General features: G+C 45.4%; 1 protein-coding gene across 2 annotated transcripts in view; it reads left to right on the top strand.

Moving 5' to 3' along the window:
* The first annotated feature begins 914 nt into the window (after nucleotides 1-914).
* Nucleotides 915-13,511, top strand: part of LOC113906794 (quinone oxidoreductase-like protein 2) — a 32,557-nt gene continuing 19,960 nt past the window's right edge. For both annotated transcript variants that reach the window (XM_027565424.1, XM_027565423.1), the window contains exons 1-7: nucleotides 915-1,160; nucleotides 1,242-1,350; nucleotides 3,383-3,479; nucleotides 5,763-5,821; nucleotides 6,628-6,693; nucleotides 7,455-7,564; nucleotides 8,963-9,044. In XM_027565424.1, coding sequence (XP_027421225.1) covers nucleotides 985-1,160; nucleotides 1,242-1,350; nucleotides 3,383-3,479; nucleotides 5,763-5,821; nucleotides 6,628-6,693; nucleotides 7,455-7,564; nucleotides 8,963-9,044 — 699 coding nt within the window. In that variant the 5' untranslated portion in view covers nucleotides 915-984. The remainder of the gene's footprint in view (nucleotides 1,161-1,241; nucleotides 1,351-3,382; nucleotides 3,480-5,762; nucleotides 5,822-6,627; nucleotides 6,694-7,454; nucleotides 7,565-8,962; nucleotides 9,045-13,511) is intronic.

Below are 13,511 nucleotides of genomic sequence, written 5' to 3'. Positions count from 1 at the left end.
ACAAACATTTCCATAAGAAAAATGCATTGGTTAGCTCAAGGTTTGAGAAAAGTTAAGTTCAGGTGGAACCAGGTGTCATCATGGCAACACAGAATTTTAAGAGAAACCTCTTTTTAAATTTGTGTAGAGAAGGGGAAAACATCTAACACTTGTTGGTTACCTCCTGCACCTTAAGAGAGAAACAAAAAATGTCTGACACTTGCAGCCTATTTCCTCCGTTTGGAGACCCCCAGCTTTCCTGCCTGTTACCCTCTCAAATCCTAGTAAGATGTTAAAGGCAGCCATAAAGCCTTTATGCATTTAGGATTTTGCACATGCAGAGGTTCACCCTCACGGACCGTAGTTGTTTATTTATACCTTGTTTTGTTGAAGTATAGTGGATTTGCAAAGTTATATCAGTTACAGGTGTACAATATAATCATTCAATATTTTTTAGAGTTATTATAAGAAGTTAAGGGAAGAGTTTATATCAAAAGATGTGAGGTCAACAGCGTCAAATGTCCTTTTGAAGCAGTCAAGAAATAGTCTATGAACAGAAAATACTTTTGGAAAGGAGTATTTTGATAAAAATCAATAATTACCCCAAAGTTATAAAATATTGGCGGTATTCCCTGTGCTGTACATTACATCTTTGTTCTCATTTATTTTATACCTAGTAGTTTGTGCCTCATATTCCCCTTCCCCTATCTTGCCCCTCCCCTCACTTCCACTATTAACCACGAGTTTGTTCTTTATACAAGAACCTCAAGTGTGGGTTAAAAGTCTCCCGAATTGGCGACAAAAAACGATAACAAACGTTAATCTCCGGGAATCTAGTTCTATCTACTCTTTTTTTCCCTCCACCCTCCCTACACGCCCCGCCGCGGGCTCCACCTCCGGGGGCGGGGAGGGGGGGCGGTCCCCGGGGGACCAGGGGGCTCCGGCGCGCGGGAGAAGCTGGCCGGTGGCGCGGTCCGGGCTGTTGCCGCCTGCCTGGGTCAGTTCATGTCACACGTCCCCGGGCCTATCGCCCGGCGCCCTCGCGCTCTTCCGGTCACCGGGGCGGGGCAGGCGGCGGCCGGCTCTTACTGCCGCACTCGGACCTCTCCCCTCTGGCGACACTTGCTCTGGGCCATGGCGGCGGCGTGGGGACGGTTCCTGTCTCGGGCATGGCTCTGCAGGTGCGACCTGACTCATCCCCAGACCCCTAAGGGCGGCCCCAGTTTCGGCCCCAGTAACCCGACCCTTGTTCCGCTTTGCAGAACGGCCTGGCAGGGCTGCGGCCGAAACTACCGCGCCGCGCTGTGCGCCGAGTTGAAGCGGCCCCTGGTCATTGAGGAGGTGACCCCTCGCCCTGTCCAGCCGCACGAGGTAGGTGACTGGCCGGGCCCCTGGACGACCCCTTCCCTGAGGCCACCACTCATGACCTGCTAGTTCCCTTTCGGACTGAGTTCCCGAGTGCTCAGCTAGGGGGCGCCCGTGAGACTGGAGCACAACTTTCTGCTGGTCTTCTTGATGGGCCCTTTCCAGGGTCACAAAAGCCCATGCAAAGGGAAGCTTGTTCCCCCAAACACAAACGTAGAAGGCCCCAGAGCTGTTGCCTCAGAAACAGAGAATTCTAAAAAAAAAAGAAACAGAGAATTCTGATTTGCACACGACTTTGCATAACCGCCTGCACGTTATTGATTTAACACAGATAAATGGACTCCATTCTTTGCTTCCCCTCCTTCAGTTGCGGCATCTAATTATCTGCCCTCCCTCCTCCCCTCAGCCAGCCCTATTTCCATGATAATGTGCCTTGTGCCCTCCTCTGGTGTACTGCAGTGATTTGGGGTGGGTGGGATTATGTTAGTGTTGTGGGCATCTACCCACATTTAGGGAGGTGGAAAATGTGGTGGTCACTTTGGCTTTGCCTTTCGATCACCCTGGTGACACTCATCTGGTGTGGAGAATGAGACCGTCTGACAAGGTGAAACGGACAGTGAGTCTCAGGGTTGGAGACCCCTGGGAGGGGAAGAAATGTGGCTGCAGTCCCAAAGTATCACTAATGCAGACCCTGGGACTAAATGGATAATTTGGGTGACTGTAGGCTAGCAGCCAGCCCTGCTTCCTGGGATTCACATGCTGAAAGACATCCATGTTGAGTTAAGGTAGAGTGGCTTCAGGAATTTATATGTGCTATGCGTGTCAGCACACAATGTTTGAGACAGTCATTGAGAGAGCACACAAACAGGTTGAGAGCTGGGCTTCTTCGTTCTGTTATTTGCCCAGACTGTTGTGTCAGGAATTAGCTCATGAGAGTTGGGACTATGTGAGTTTATCCATCATTAAATCTCCATAGTCTGGAATGGTGCCTGGCATGTGGCTGATGCTTAAAATATTGTTGAATGAATGCATTTTGTTCATAAAATATCTTCTCATCAATATGGTCACCTCTGTATGATATAGGAAATGTAAACAGATAAATGAATGTCACCGATTCTGTCTCAGCCTTCATTTCCTCCCATGATTCCAAGCCCTGTTGAGTTGGGTTGGTATGTGACAGTAGTTCTTTAACTTCAGGCTGCATCAGACTTATCTTGTCAAAACAGGTTGCTGGTCCTCTAAAGTTTCTGATTCAGTAGGTCAGGGGCTGAGAATCTGAACATCTAACAAGTTGCCAGGTGACACTGAATCTGGTAGTCTGGGGACCACACTTTGAGAACCACTGCTTAACAAGGGCTACAGAAACTGCTACAGGGCTGCCTCTGCTCTCTCTCTGTCATGAAACACATAAGCTGGGGAGTCTAGTTCTCGCTTCTAGAATTCCTGAATCCCACAACAGCTGATCATATTACCCTCTGCTTAAAATCTTTTAATGGCTTCCATTGTTCTATCTATCCTTGGGTTGGGAAGATCCCCTGGAGAAGGAAGTGGCAACCCACTCCAGTATTCTAGCCTGAAAAGTCCCAGGGACAGAGGAGCCTGGTGGGCTGCAGTCTGCCGGGCCGCAAAGAGTCGGACACGACTGAGCAACTAAGCATACACTGGGCCTTTGCACAGGCCACTGCTTTTGTCTGTGCCAGGCTCCCCCTCCCCACTTTGAATAGTTAACTCCTCACAGTTCTTACTTCCCTCAAAGGTCAAATCTCCCCATTATGTGCTTTCATAGCACCATATATTTCTATCTAACATTTCGTGTAGGAGTTGTAGTTTAGCCCATAAACTTTCCTAATTATCTGGTTAATGTCTGTCTTCTGTACTATACTCTTAGCTCCTTGTCCATTTTGTCTTGTGATTGTGCACAGTACTTAGTTCAGTACCTAGCATATAGTGGACATTCAGTAAATATTACCATATAATTGAATGAATTTGTCTCCAAAGATGTGTACTGATCTGCCTTGTTGCTCTATTTCCTTTGCAGGTCAGAGTTAATGTTCATTTCTGTGGGATTAACTTTGCTGATATTTTGGCGTGTCAGGGTCAGTATCAGGAGAGGCATCAACTTCCCTTCACACCCGGTGAGTATGAAAGGGCAAAGTGATTGCTTCAAAAAGAGAAGATATAGAGACTTTTAAAAGAGCTGCCTGATGGACATGTCAGATCAGATCAGATCAGATCAGTTGCTCAGTTGTGTCCGACCCTTTGCGACCCCATGAATCGCAGCACGCCAGGCCTCCCTGTCCATCACCAACTCCCAGAGTTCACTCAGACTCACATCCATCGAGTCAGTGATGCCATCCAGCCATCTCATCCTCTGTCGTCCCCTTCTCCTGCCCCCAATCCCTCCCAACATCAGAGTCTTTTCCAATGAGTCAACTCTTCGCATGAGGCATGTACACACTGCTATATTTAAAATGGATAACCAACGAGGACCAACTTTACAGCATGTGGAACTCTGCTCAATGTTATGTGGCAGCCTGGATGGGAGTGGGGTTTGGGGGAGAATGGGTACATGTATGGGTGTATCTGAGTCACTCTGCTGTTCACCTGAAGCTTTCACAACATTGTTAATCAGCTATACCACAAAACAAAAAGTTCAAAAAAAATCATAATTGGTAAAAAAAAAAAAAAAGATCCATGTGCTTCATGAGTAGTTCCATGGTGGTGTTTGCCTGCTATCAGTGGTGATTCAGATATGTCAGCTGCGGTACTTCCCTGGTGGTCCGGGGGTTAAGACTCCATGCTTCCAATGCAGGTTTGATCCCTGGTTGGGAAACTAAGATCCCACATGCTGTGTGGTGTGGCCAAAAAAAAAAAAAGACATCTCAGCCTCACTGCTAATTAGAATCACTAGATTCTAGTGATTCTAGTGCTGTGAGGGAAGGTTCTATGACTGTCTTGTTCAACATTATCCTGCCTGCCCACCCTGGCCCCATTAGTACTCTTGTATCTGGCTCATACTAAATACTCAATAAATACTTGATGGATTGATCGATTGAAATACAGTTGACAAGCAATGTTATGTTAGTTTCAGGTGTACCAGTGACGTGACATTTGCATACATTATGAAATGACACTACAATAAGTCTAGTAACCATGTGTCCCATACAGAGTTATTACAATATTACTATTTCCTTCTGCTGTATATTACATCTCTGTGGTTTTATTGTTTTCTAACTAGAGACTTGTACCTCTTAATCCCCTTCACTTACTTCATCCACCCCTTAATAAATACTTTGAAAAGGCATAAATGAACAAATAAAATTTTATGTATTATTATGCTCACCAGAATCCTGATCAGAATCATCAATGGCCATAGTCATTCTCTTTCATTCCTTGATAGTTCCTCAATTTTAATTTTTCAATGAAGGATCATAAACATCTGGTTGCAGCTACAACTCTCAGTCCTCACAAATGCATTCCCCAAGAAACCTAATATCAAAGGATCAGAAAGAAGATATAGAGTTTATCCATTTCTTAGTGGGCTGCTCTCTGACTTGCATTATACTCAATCTGATTACATTTAGATCCCGAGTATGTGGACCAATGACTCATTTTTGTTGGTGAAATTTATTAAAAGAGATATAAGTATAGTTTGGTGTGTATCTATATATATACATAAGTAATATACAGTTATATACTGTAAATATACAGTACATGTATATTTTATACAGATAGACACCACTAAGGATACAGTGATTGCAAAACAGTTGCAGTGTTTTGGCCTTAGGGCATTTGGTTTTGCCTCAACAGTTGGAACCGGTTCCCTCTGTTTGTATTTGCTGACATGCTGGTTGAGGGGGAAGAGGTCTTACTCAATTGAGTTTTTCTTCTGGCAGCTCAAGTGGGAAATGTATGATCATTAAACTCAGAAATTTTGGAGGTGGAGGAGGAAAGAGCAGACAACACCAGTTCATCCAACTGAACCAAGTGCTGTATGCATGAATATAGTTCATGTCCTTGAGGGGCCTCATAGTCCAGAAGAGGAGACCTGGGAACAGATAAATACCATATGATGAATATTATCATGGGGGTGCTGGAGGAGCCCAAGGCCCCAGAGATCATGGTCAAAAGTACTTGTATACTCATGATTCTCTATTTTTTTGCCCATTCTTGAAATTTTCATTTGTGTCATGGTAAGAATGGAACTGCTATAGCTTTTCAAGTTGTATCATGAAATCTTAATTCACTTTCCTGTGTGTTGGGTATAACACTCCTATTCTTCTTCCTGGATGGGGTAGGGGGCAGAACACAAACCCTTTTGGCTCCAGAAAGCTCATAGGACACCCTGTCGATCAGAGTTTTCTTATCTCTCTGGTGCTGGGCTTTACAGATAACCTGATTTTTAAAATTTGTTTTAGGAATGGAGTTTTCTGGGATGGTACTGGAGACAGGCACAGATGTCAGCACGGTGAAAGAGGTAAATTAGTTGAATCTAGGGAACTGATGTGTGGGTAACTATGAGAAATAGTTTGTAGCCAGAGGGTCTTGCTTTTCCTGGACTTTGCCAGCAGACACCAAAGGCAGAGCGGGGAGAAACGAATTTTGAATTGAGGGAAGGAAGCCTGTCCTGGCTTAGTTAAACTTTTTATTACTAATGAAAGGCAGCACCTGGGTTTTAGTTACTGAAAGGATAGAGAATTCTCAAGTTTCAGTATTTTGTGAGAGAAATGAATACTGGGATTCTAATTCATATCAGTTTTTTCCTTTCTTGGTTAAGTCATCGTCCAAAATGTGCTCAAACTGGTTTGGCCGCCTGATGGGGGTTGTGTGAAAACAGCTGAATTATTTACTAAGTAGTAAAACTGAATAGATAATTAAGGGAAGCTGTGTCTTGCTGCTGCTGCTGCTAAGTCACTTCAGTCATGTCCGACTCTGTGTGACCCCATAGACAGCAGCCCACCAGGCCCCACTGTCCCTGGGGTTCTCCAGGCAAGAACACTGGAGTGGGTTGCCATTTCCTCCTCCAATGCATGAAAGAGAAAAGTGAAAGTGAAGTCGCTTAGTCCTGTCTGACTCTTAGGGACCCCATGGACTGCAGCCTACCAGGCTCCTCCATCCATGGGATTTTCCAGGCAAGAGTACTGGAGTGGGTTGCCATTGCCTTCTCCACTGTCTTACTGGATCAGAAAGAACAATTTTCTTTCTTTTTTGGATTAATTTGGGAAGGGGTCGAATGGCAAGAGCGTACATTTGAACATACCCTTAATGGCATTTTCCCTCCAGGGAGATCGAGTCATTGGCCTGCCTGGCTTTAGTGGTATGGCTGAAGAATGCATCACTGACCACAAGGTAGCCCTACTCCTCAATATTCATCCTTGGAGATTCTTTTTCTGCTGTCTTTCATTTTCACCTATCCCTCAGTCCTTCTCCTTTCTTTTTTTGTATTCTTTTGGTTATATCTTGTTTCTCAGCCAAGCACTTCTTTCTTTCAAATGCTAAACCCTTTTTTTTGGTTTGCTTGTTTTGGTGTGACAACCATTGCATAGAGCTTTGTTTGTGTTGAGTGGTTTAATGAAGAAGGGCATTTTGTTTTCTGAGGCCTGGAACAATCGACTGGCTGTCCAACTGGACCATAGTTAGGTGGTTTTGGTAGAAAAACTGGTTTGAAGCCTGGATGTAATGAGCTGCTTCTCCGCACCAAGCTTGTGAAAGACAATCCTCCTGGGAGGTAGCAGGCTGGTGTAGGGGTGTGGCTGTCCAGGATGTGAATGGTGCCCCCTAGTGGTGGCTAGTACACACTTTTTTTTTTTTAAACAGCTTTATTTAAGGCAAAATTTTTGTACCTTGTTGTTCACTTAATTATATTAATACCGCAGTGGCATGTGTTATAGCCTGTGCATATTGGTTCCTTCCTGATCCAGATGCCAGCTTTAGGATTTTTGAAAGCTGATGTGCCCAAGTCTTGAAATTGACCATCACTTGCTTGGTCTTGACTGGGCTTGGTTCCTGACATGTGTTGCCCTTTGCAAGTCAAGTCATAATATGTATTGAGCAGCCTTTATGAAGAGGTACAGTGCTTAATCTGTAAGTCACTGTTATCTCTTTTATAGAACCTGTGGCAGATTCCAGAAAAAGTGTCCCTCCGAGAAGCTGCTGCTCTGCCCGTGTCGTATGGCACTGCTATTTTCGCCCTGGAGCATCGGGCCTGTACCCAGCCTGGGTGAGGACTATGTCAACGACAGAGGGATAGATGGTACCTCTTCTAGTACCAGAAATGTCCACCAAGACCGTGGCCCTCTGTTTCCTTCCCTGACCCTGTGTACATTCTAAGTCCCTTCGGTCATGCCCGACTCTTTGCGACCCTATGGGCTATAGCCCACCAGGTTCCTCTGTCCATGGGATCCTCCAGGTAAGAATACTGGAGTGGATTGCCATGCCTTCCTCTAGGGGATCTTCCCAACCCAGGGATCACACCGGAGTCTCTTACATCACCTGCATTGGCAGGCAGGTTCTTTACCACTAGGGCCACGTGGGAAGCCCTCCCTGACCCTCACAGCTATCTAAGGAAAAGCCAAAGGAAAGGAGTGGCCCAAGATTGGAGCCTGGTGACAGTGGGGATACCCTTTTGCCTGAGAGGGGACGGTAGACTTGGCCAATATGAATTTGGAGAAATCTTTCTCTCAAGTCTGACCCCTCTGGAGATCACTTCCTAGAAAACCTTACATTTTAGAGAGCTGGTTTATTTCAACTCATTTCACTCTGGTTTTAGTGGAAGTCTGTGGCATTTGTTTCTGTGAGGCTTGGCTGGGCATCACAGATCACAAATACCATAGGCAGGTGGTGTGTTGGTAAAGAATCCACCTGCCAATGCAGTGGACACGGGTTTGATCTTGGGGTGGGGAAGATCCCTTGGAGAAGGAAATGGCAGTCCACTCCAGTATTCTGAAAAGTCTCATGGACAGAGGAGCCTGGCAGTTTACAGTCCATGGGGTCTGTAGACTGGAGTCCCTTTGTGTCTCACAAAGAGTGAGACAGGCCTGAGCACTGAGTGACTGAGCCCAGCGCACACACAGTGGTATTTGCCTCTGTGAGGCTTGGCTGGGTATACTTAACAGGTATTTCAAGCTCAGAGGTGCTGAATTTCTCACTTCACCGGGAGCATTCCCACAGCTTCTTGCTCTTTTCTGAGAGCTCAGAATTGCTCCAGGGAGATGGGCTTAGAAGAGCGGCGACTGCTACGTGATCATCAACTTCTGAAAGTTGGCAGTGTTTAGTATGGGAGTGATTTTAGGACAGAATTTAAGAAGCAGAAATTGGAGTGGTAGCGCAAAGGAAGGCTACCAATGAAATGAGGAAGAGGCTACCTAGAGAGATTAAGGACCCTCACCTGGGAATTCTTCAGGACTGGACCAGATTAGCACTGATCTACATATATGACACGGCCCAGGAGGCTGGAGAGCGTTCATGGACGTGTACCTGGACACGAGGGGGTTAAACTCATGTGATGAACTCTCAGTTCTCGTCTTGCTTTAAAATGTCCCATCTTCAGAACGTTCATGAAATCATATTGCTGGATGACTTTTGGTTTCTTGAGTAACACTCCTCTTTCCCTGCACAGAGAAACTGTTTTAGTGACGGCAGCAGCTGGAGCCACAGGCCTCGCCGTGATAGATGTGGCAACAAACATTCTTCAGGCCAAGGTATTTGCAAGTTCGAGTCTCCATTAAAAAATATCATACCTCCTGCTTTCAAACATGGAATATATTCCTTTATTTATAAAAAAATCAGGTGTGAGGTACTGGGAACGTTAAGTAGCCTGGAGTAGAGTCTTGCCATCTATTTGCTTGCAGACTAGTGAGGGGACTGAGGAGTAAGTCTCTTGTGCTTCCAGTTATTAGACCTTGGTAAGATTCAACTCGCCTCACAGCTTCTGAAGATTCTATTCCTTCTACCTGTAATGCTCTAAACTGTCTTCCCCTGAACTTCAAATTTAAACTCAGATGTTGCTTTTTCAGGGGAGTATTCTCTGTCCCTCCCCTCCATGGGACTATCTCTATGTGGTCTCTGAGCGTCCTGTAACTCTCTTTCATAGTGTGATTAGCCCTGTTGGATCAATGTCTCCTTCCCACTGGACTGTAATCCCCCCTCAAGGCAGGACCAGTATCGGTTTGATCCATTATTATAATTGCAGCACCTAGCATGGTGCCGAGACCATCGTAGGCATTCAATAATTATTATTATTATTTTGTAAATTTATTTATTTATTTGGCTATGCTGGGTCTTAGTTGCAGCATGTGGGCTCTTCAGTCTTCATTGTATCCTATAGTTGTGACATGAGTAACTCTTAGTTGTGGCTTGTGGGGTCTAGTCCCTTGACCAGGAATCAAACCTGGGCTCTCTGCTTTGGGAGTGTGTGGTCTTAGCCACTGGACTATCAGAAAATTCCCTAAATAATTATTTCTTAAGTGAATAAATAAATACATGAAAGAAAGACCCAGTTAAGTGGCAGAGAAGAAGAATTTCTTGGAGAAGGTGGACATTTATGCTGACATTTACAGTTGAATAGTGGAAGAAGAGAAGGGAAGGGAAAGCCATTTAAGCCATGGGAAGACAGAGACACAGGTACTAACATGATTCCTTCAGGGAATGGCAAATAGCATCTGTGGAGCAAAGGATGTGGGCAATGGTGGGGGGTGACTCTAGAGAGGTGGAAGGGATAGGATCATGAGGCACTGAGGAATCTGAACACTTCTTGGAAGCTGTCAGGAGCTATTGAAGATTTCGCAGAGGAATGACATGATCATCTTTGCATTTTTGCAGAGTTCACTTTGGTAATGATGGGGATGAGGGATGGGACAAGGTCAGGGGGTCAGGTGTAGTCTGGAGGCAGTAGGGCAGATTCTTGAAGCAATTGAGGCCCGAGGTGATGATCCTTGAAAGAGGGCACTGGAGGTGATGATCAGAAAGATACCAAAGCAGAAGAAAATAGAGAATTTGGTAACGGGAGAGCATCCTAAAATAGTTGAAGGAACAAGGACCTTGAAGTTGGCCTGCTGCGTTGTGTTTAGTTGCTCAGTTGTGTCTCACTCTGCATGAGGTCTGTCTGACCTCATGGACTGTAGCCTGCCAGGCTCCTCTGTTTCTGGGGATTCTCCAGGCAAGAAGACTGGAGTGGGTTGCCATGCCCTGCTCCAGGGAATCTTCCCAACCCAGGGATCCCCACATTGCAGGCAGATTCTTTACCATCTGAGCCACCAGGGAAGCCCTGGAGTTAGCCTGACCTAGGTGCAAGTTCTCGCTCTGTCTCTAGCTTAACAGCTTCAGTCACCTCATTTGTATGATAGTGCTTTTCTCATCGTGTGGTTGTGGGCATATTGAGATCACATGTGTCATGTACCAGTCTGAGGCATAGTGTGTTGGGGAGGATCCTTTACAAAGGGATCCTGGTATTATCAGACATTGAGTGGGAAGGCGCAAACTAGATGCACTTAGAGATTTGCCATTTGCTGGGACTGAGAGCCTCGGAGGAAGTGGTGAGCTCAGTGTTGGATGTGCTGAGTGTGAGCTTCCTCTGGAGCCTAGAGGCACAAACATACTGTCCTGGTTTGGTGATAATTGGACTGATCTGGAATTTCTCCAGGTGGCAGCTCTCTTCTCACATTGACTCTCTTTTGGGAAGGACATGTGAGTTCTGAAACTAGTCTCAGATACCAGGAGGCTCCTCATGGGATATTAACACATTCACACTCAAAATAAGGGCTTATAGCACCTCTCTTAAGTGGGAGACCAAAATTAGTCTCATTGTTTAGAAACACTGACTATTTTACATTTCTGGGAAGACAAGACTGTACTGTTTGTTTTAAATAGATACAAGAAATTAAATACAAAATTTTGCTTTAATTCCAATATTTAATCCCAGGAGATGTGGATTCGATCTCTGGGTCAGGAAGATCCCCTGGAGGAGGAAATGGCAACCCACTCCAGTATTCTTGCCTGGAAAATCCCATGGACAGAGGAGCCTGGTGGGCTACAGTCCATGGGGCTGCAAAACAGCCATGCTCGACTTAGTGACTGAGCATGCATGCTTGTATTTTCTTTAGCAGGAATAATGGTTTTAAGCAAAAGCAAACAAACAAAAAAATAATGTCATCATGTCACTGCTCAGAACATGTCATTTTGATAACACCTTCCATTCACAGTGTCTCAGGTTGCTTTCACATTGCCTGCACAGCAATTATCTTACCCTAGTCCTCACAGAACCCATGGGAGATGGGGAATGGAAGTGTTTATTATCCCTATTTCACAGATAAAGAAAGTGAGGCACCTGGAAAGAAATGATTCACAGCAAGCCTCCTTGGGACTTACAAGGAATCCTGGAGTTGGAGTCAGGTGCCCAGCCCTAGTCTGGTGTGTGCCCACTGTGTGCCCACTGTGTGTCCACTGTGTGCCCACTGTGTGTGGGTGCTGCTGTGCAGGGCAGCCGTTTGAGGGTTCCACTGGGGAGCATTTGAGGGTAACTTTTAGCTTCAAATAGTTAAGGGTGAGTCTGGACTCTTTTAAGGGCACAGATGTTCTTGGGTGTTTGAATGCACATTCTGAATGTCACCTTGAAGCCAAAGTACTTGGGGTGGTGGGGGCTGCCCAGTGAACAGGCACCTCTAGGCAATGTTGAGGGATTCCCTGGTGGCTCAGATGGTAAAGCATCTGCCCGAAATGCGGGAGACCTGAGTTTGATCCCTGGGTCTGGAAGATCCCCTGGAGAAGGAAATGGCAACCCACTCCAGTATTCTTGCCTAGAAAATCCCATGGATGGAGGAATCTGGCGGGCTACAGTCCATGGGGTCGCAAAGAGTCGGACACGACTGAGCAACTTCCATTCATGGAGGCAGTGCTTCAGTGTCTGAAGCTTTTCTGAAGACTTCCAAACCTCAGACCTCCTCACAGTATGGCCCACAGCCATTTATGTCCTCTTTGGCAGGCCGTAGGCATGGCTTTCTCCCAGCTCGAAGGAGTGGGCTTCAGTATCAGTAGCATTGGATTTGAATAGTTGTTCTACCACCTGCTACATGAATAATCCTGGCTTAAGTACTTAACCTCTCTGGGTCAATGTCTCCATCTTCAGAATGGGACTAACTGTAAGTCCCCCATAATGTTCTTATTAGGTTTAAATAGAATAAATAATTGCCTGTGTTTAACAATAGATTCAATTGATCTAACACTTTGTTTCCCAAGTGCTTATTCCTTTTAATTTTAAAAATATATCTTAGTTTATGGATGGGGGTAACTGAAACTTAGAGAAGTTGGCAGGTAATGCAGACAGATGTTGAAAGCATAAACTCTAGAGATGAATTACCTGAGTTTGGATCCCAGTTCTGCCTCCCATGAGTTGTGTGACCTTGGGCAAGATACTTGACTTCTTTGGCCTGTCTCTTCATCTTCAAAATGGGGATGATAATAGTGTGTATATTATTGGGCTATTAAAGTGAAATGAGTTATTAATATATGTAAGGCATTTAGAATAGTGTCTGGCACAGAGTAAGCACTATGTAAATATTAGATCTTACTAAGTAATTTGCTTTAAGTAACACAGCTAGTTAGTAACAGAGCCAGGATTTGAACTCAGGTCTGTCTGACTTTAAGCTGTTTCCACCGAATCATGTTTTACCCTGAGAAGCCCTTTCTGATCTTCTAGCTCTAGGTTAGGTGCCTCTAGCTTGCACTTCAGAGCCCTCTGTGCTTTCCCCATCATACTGCTGGATCATGCTTTCTTGGCTCCAAGCTTGGTATTTAGGTTGTATCCTTACTACTTGACTCATAATGGGTACTCAGTAAATGATGGGCTTCCCCTGGTGGCTCAGATGGTAAAGAATCCACCTTCAATGTGGGAGACCTGGGTTCAATCCCTGGGTTGGGAAGATCCTCTGGAGGAGGCATGGCGGCCCACTCCAGTATTCTTGCCTGGAGAATTCCCATGGACAGAAGAGCCTGGTGGGCTACAGTCCATGGCGTTGCAGAGAGTCAGACATGACTGAACGACTATGCACAGCAATAAATAGTGGTTTTAATTTTCATTTGAAGAAGACGTTGTGTCTCCTGAATTATTTCTTAGCTAGACCCATTGAGCTTCCAGGGTTCCTGGAAATGTGGACCCGGTTGTCAGTGGGGCA

The sequence above is a fragment of the Bos indicus x Bos taurus genome, chromosome 16 (assembly GCF_003369695.1).
Source record: "Bos indicus x Bos taurus breed Angus x Brahman F1 hybrid chromosome 16, Bos_hybrid_MaternalHap_v2.0, whole genome shotgun sequence".
Taxonomy (NCBI): Eukaryota; Metazoa; Chordata; class Mammalia; order Artiodactyla; family Bovidae; genus Bos; species Bos indicus x Bos taurus.
Note: the sequence above shows the minus strand (reverse complement) of the source record. Positions and strands in the feature narration are given on the sequence as shown.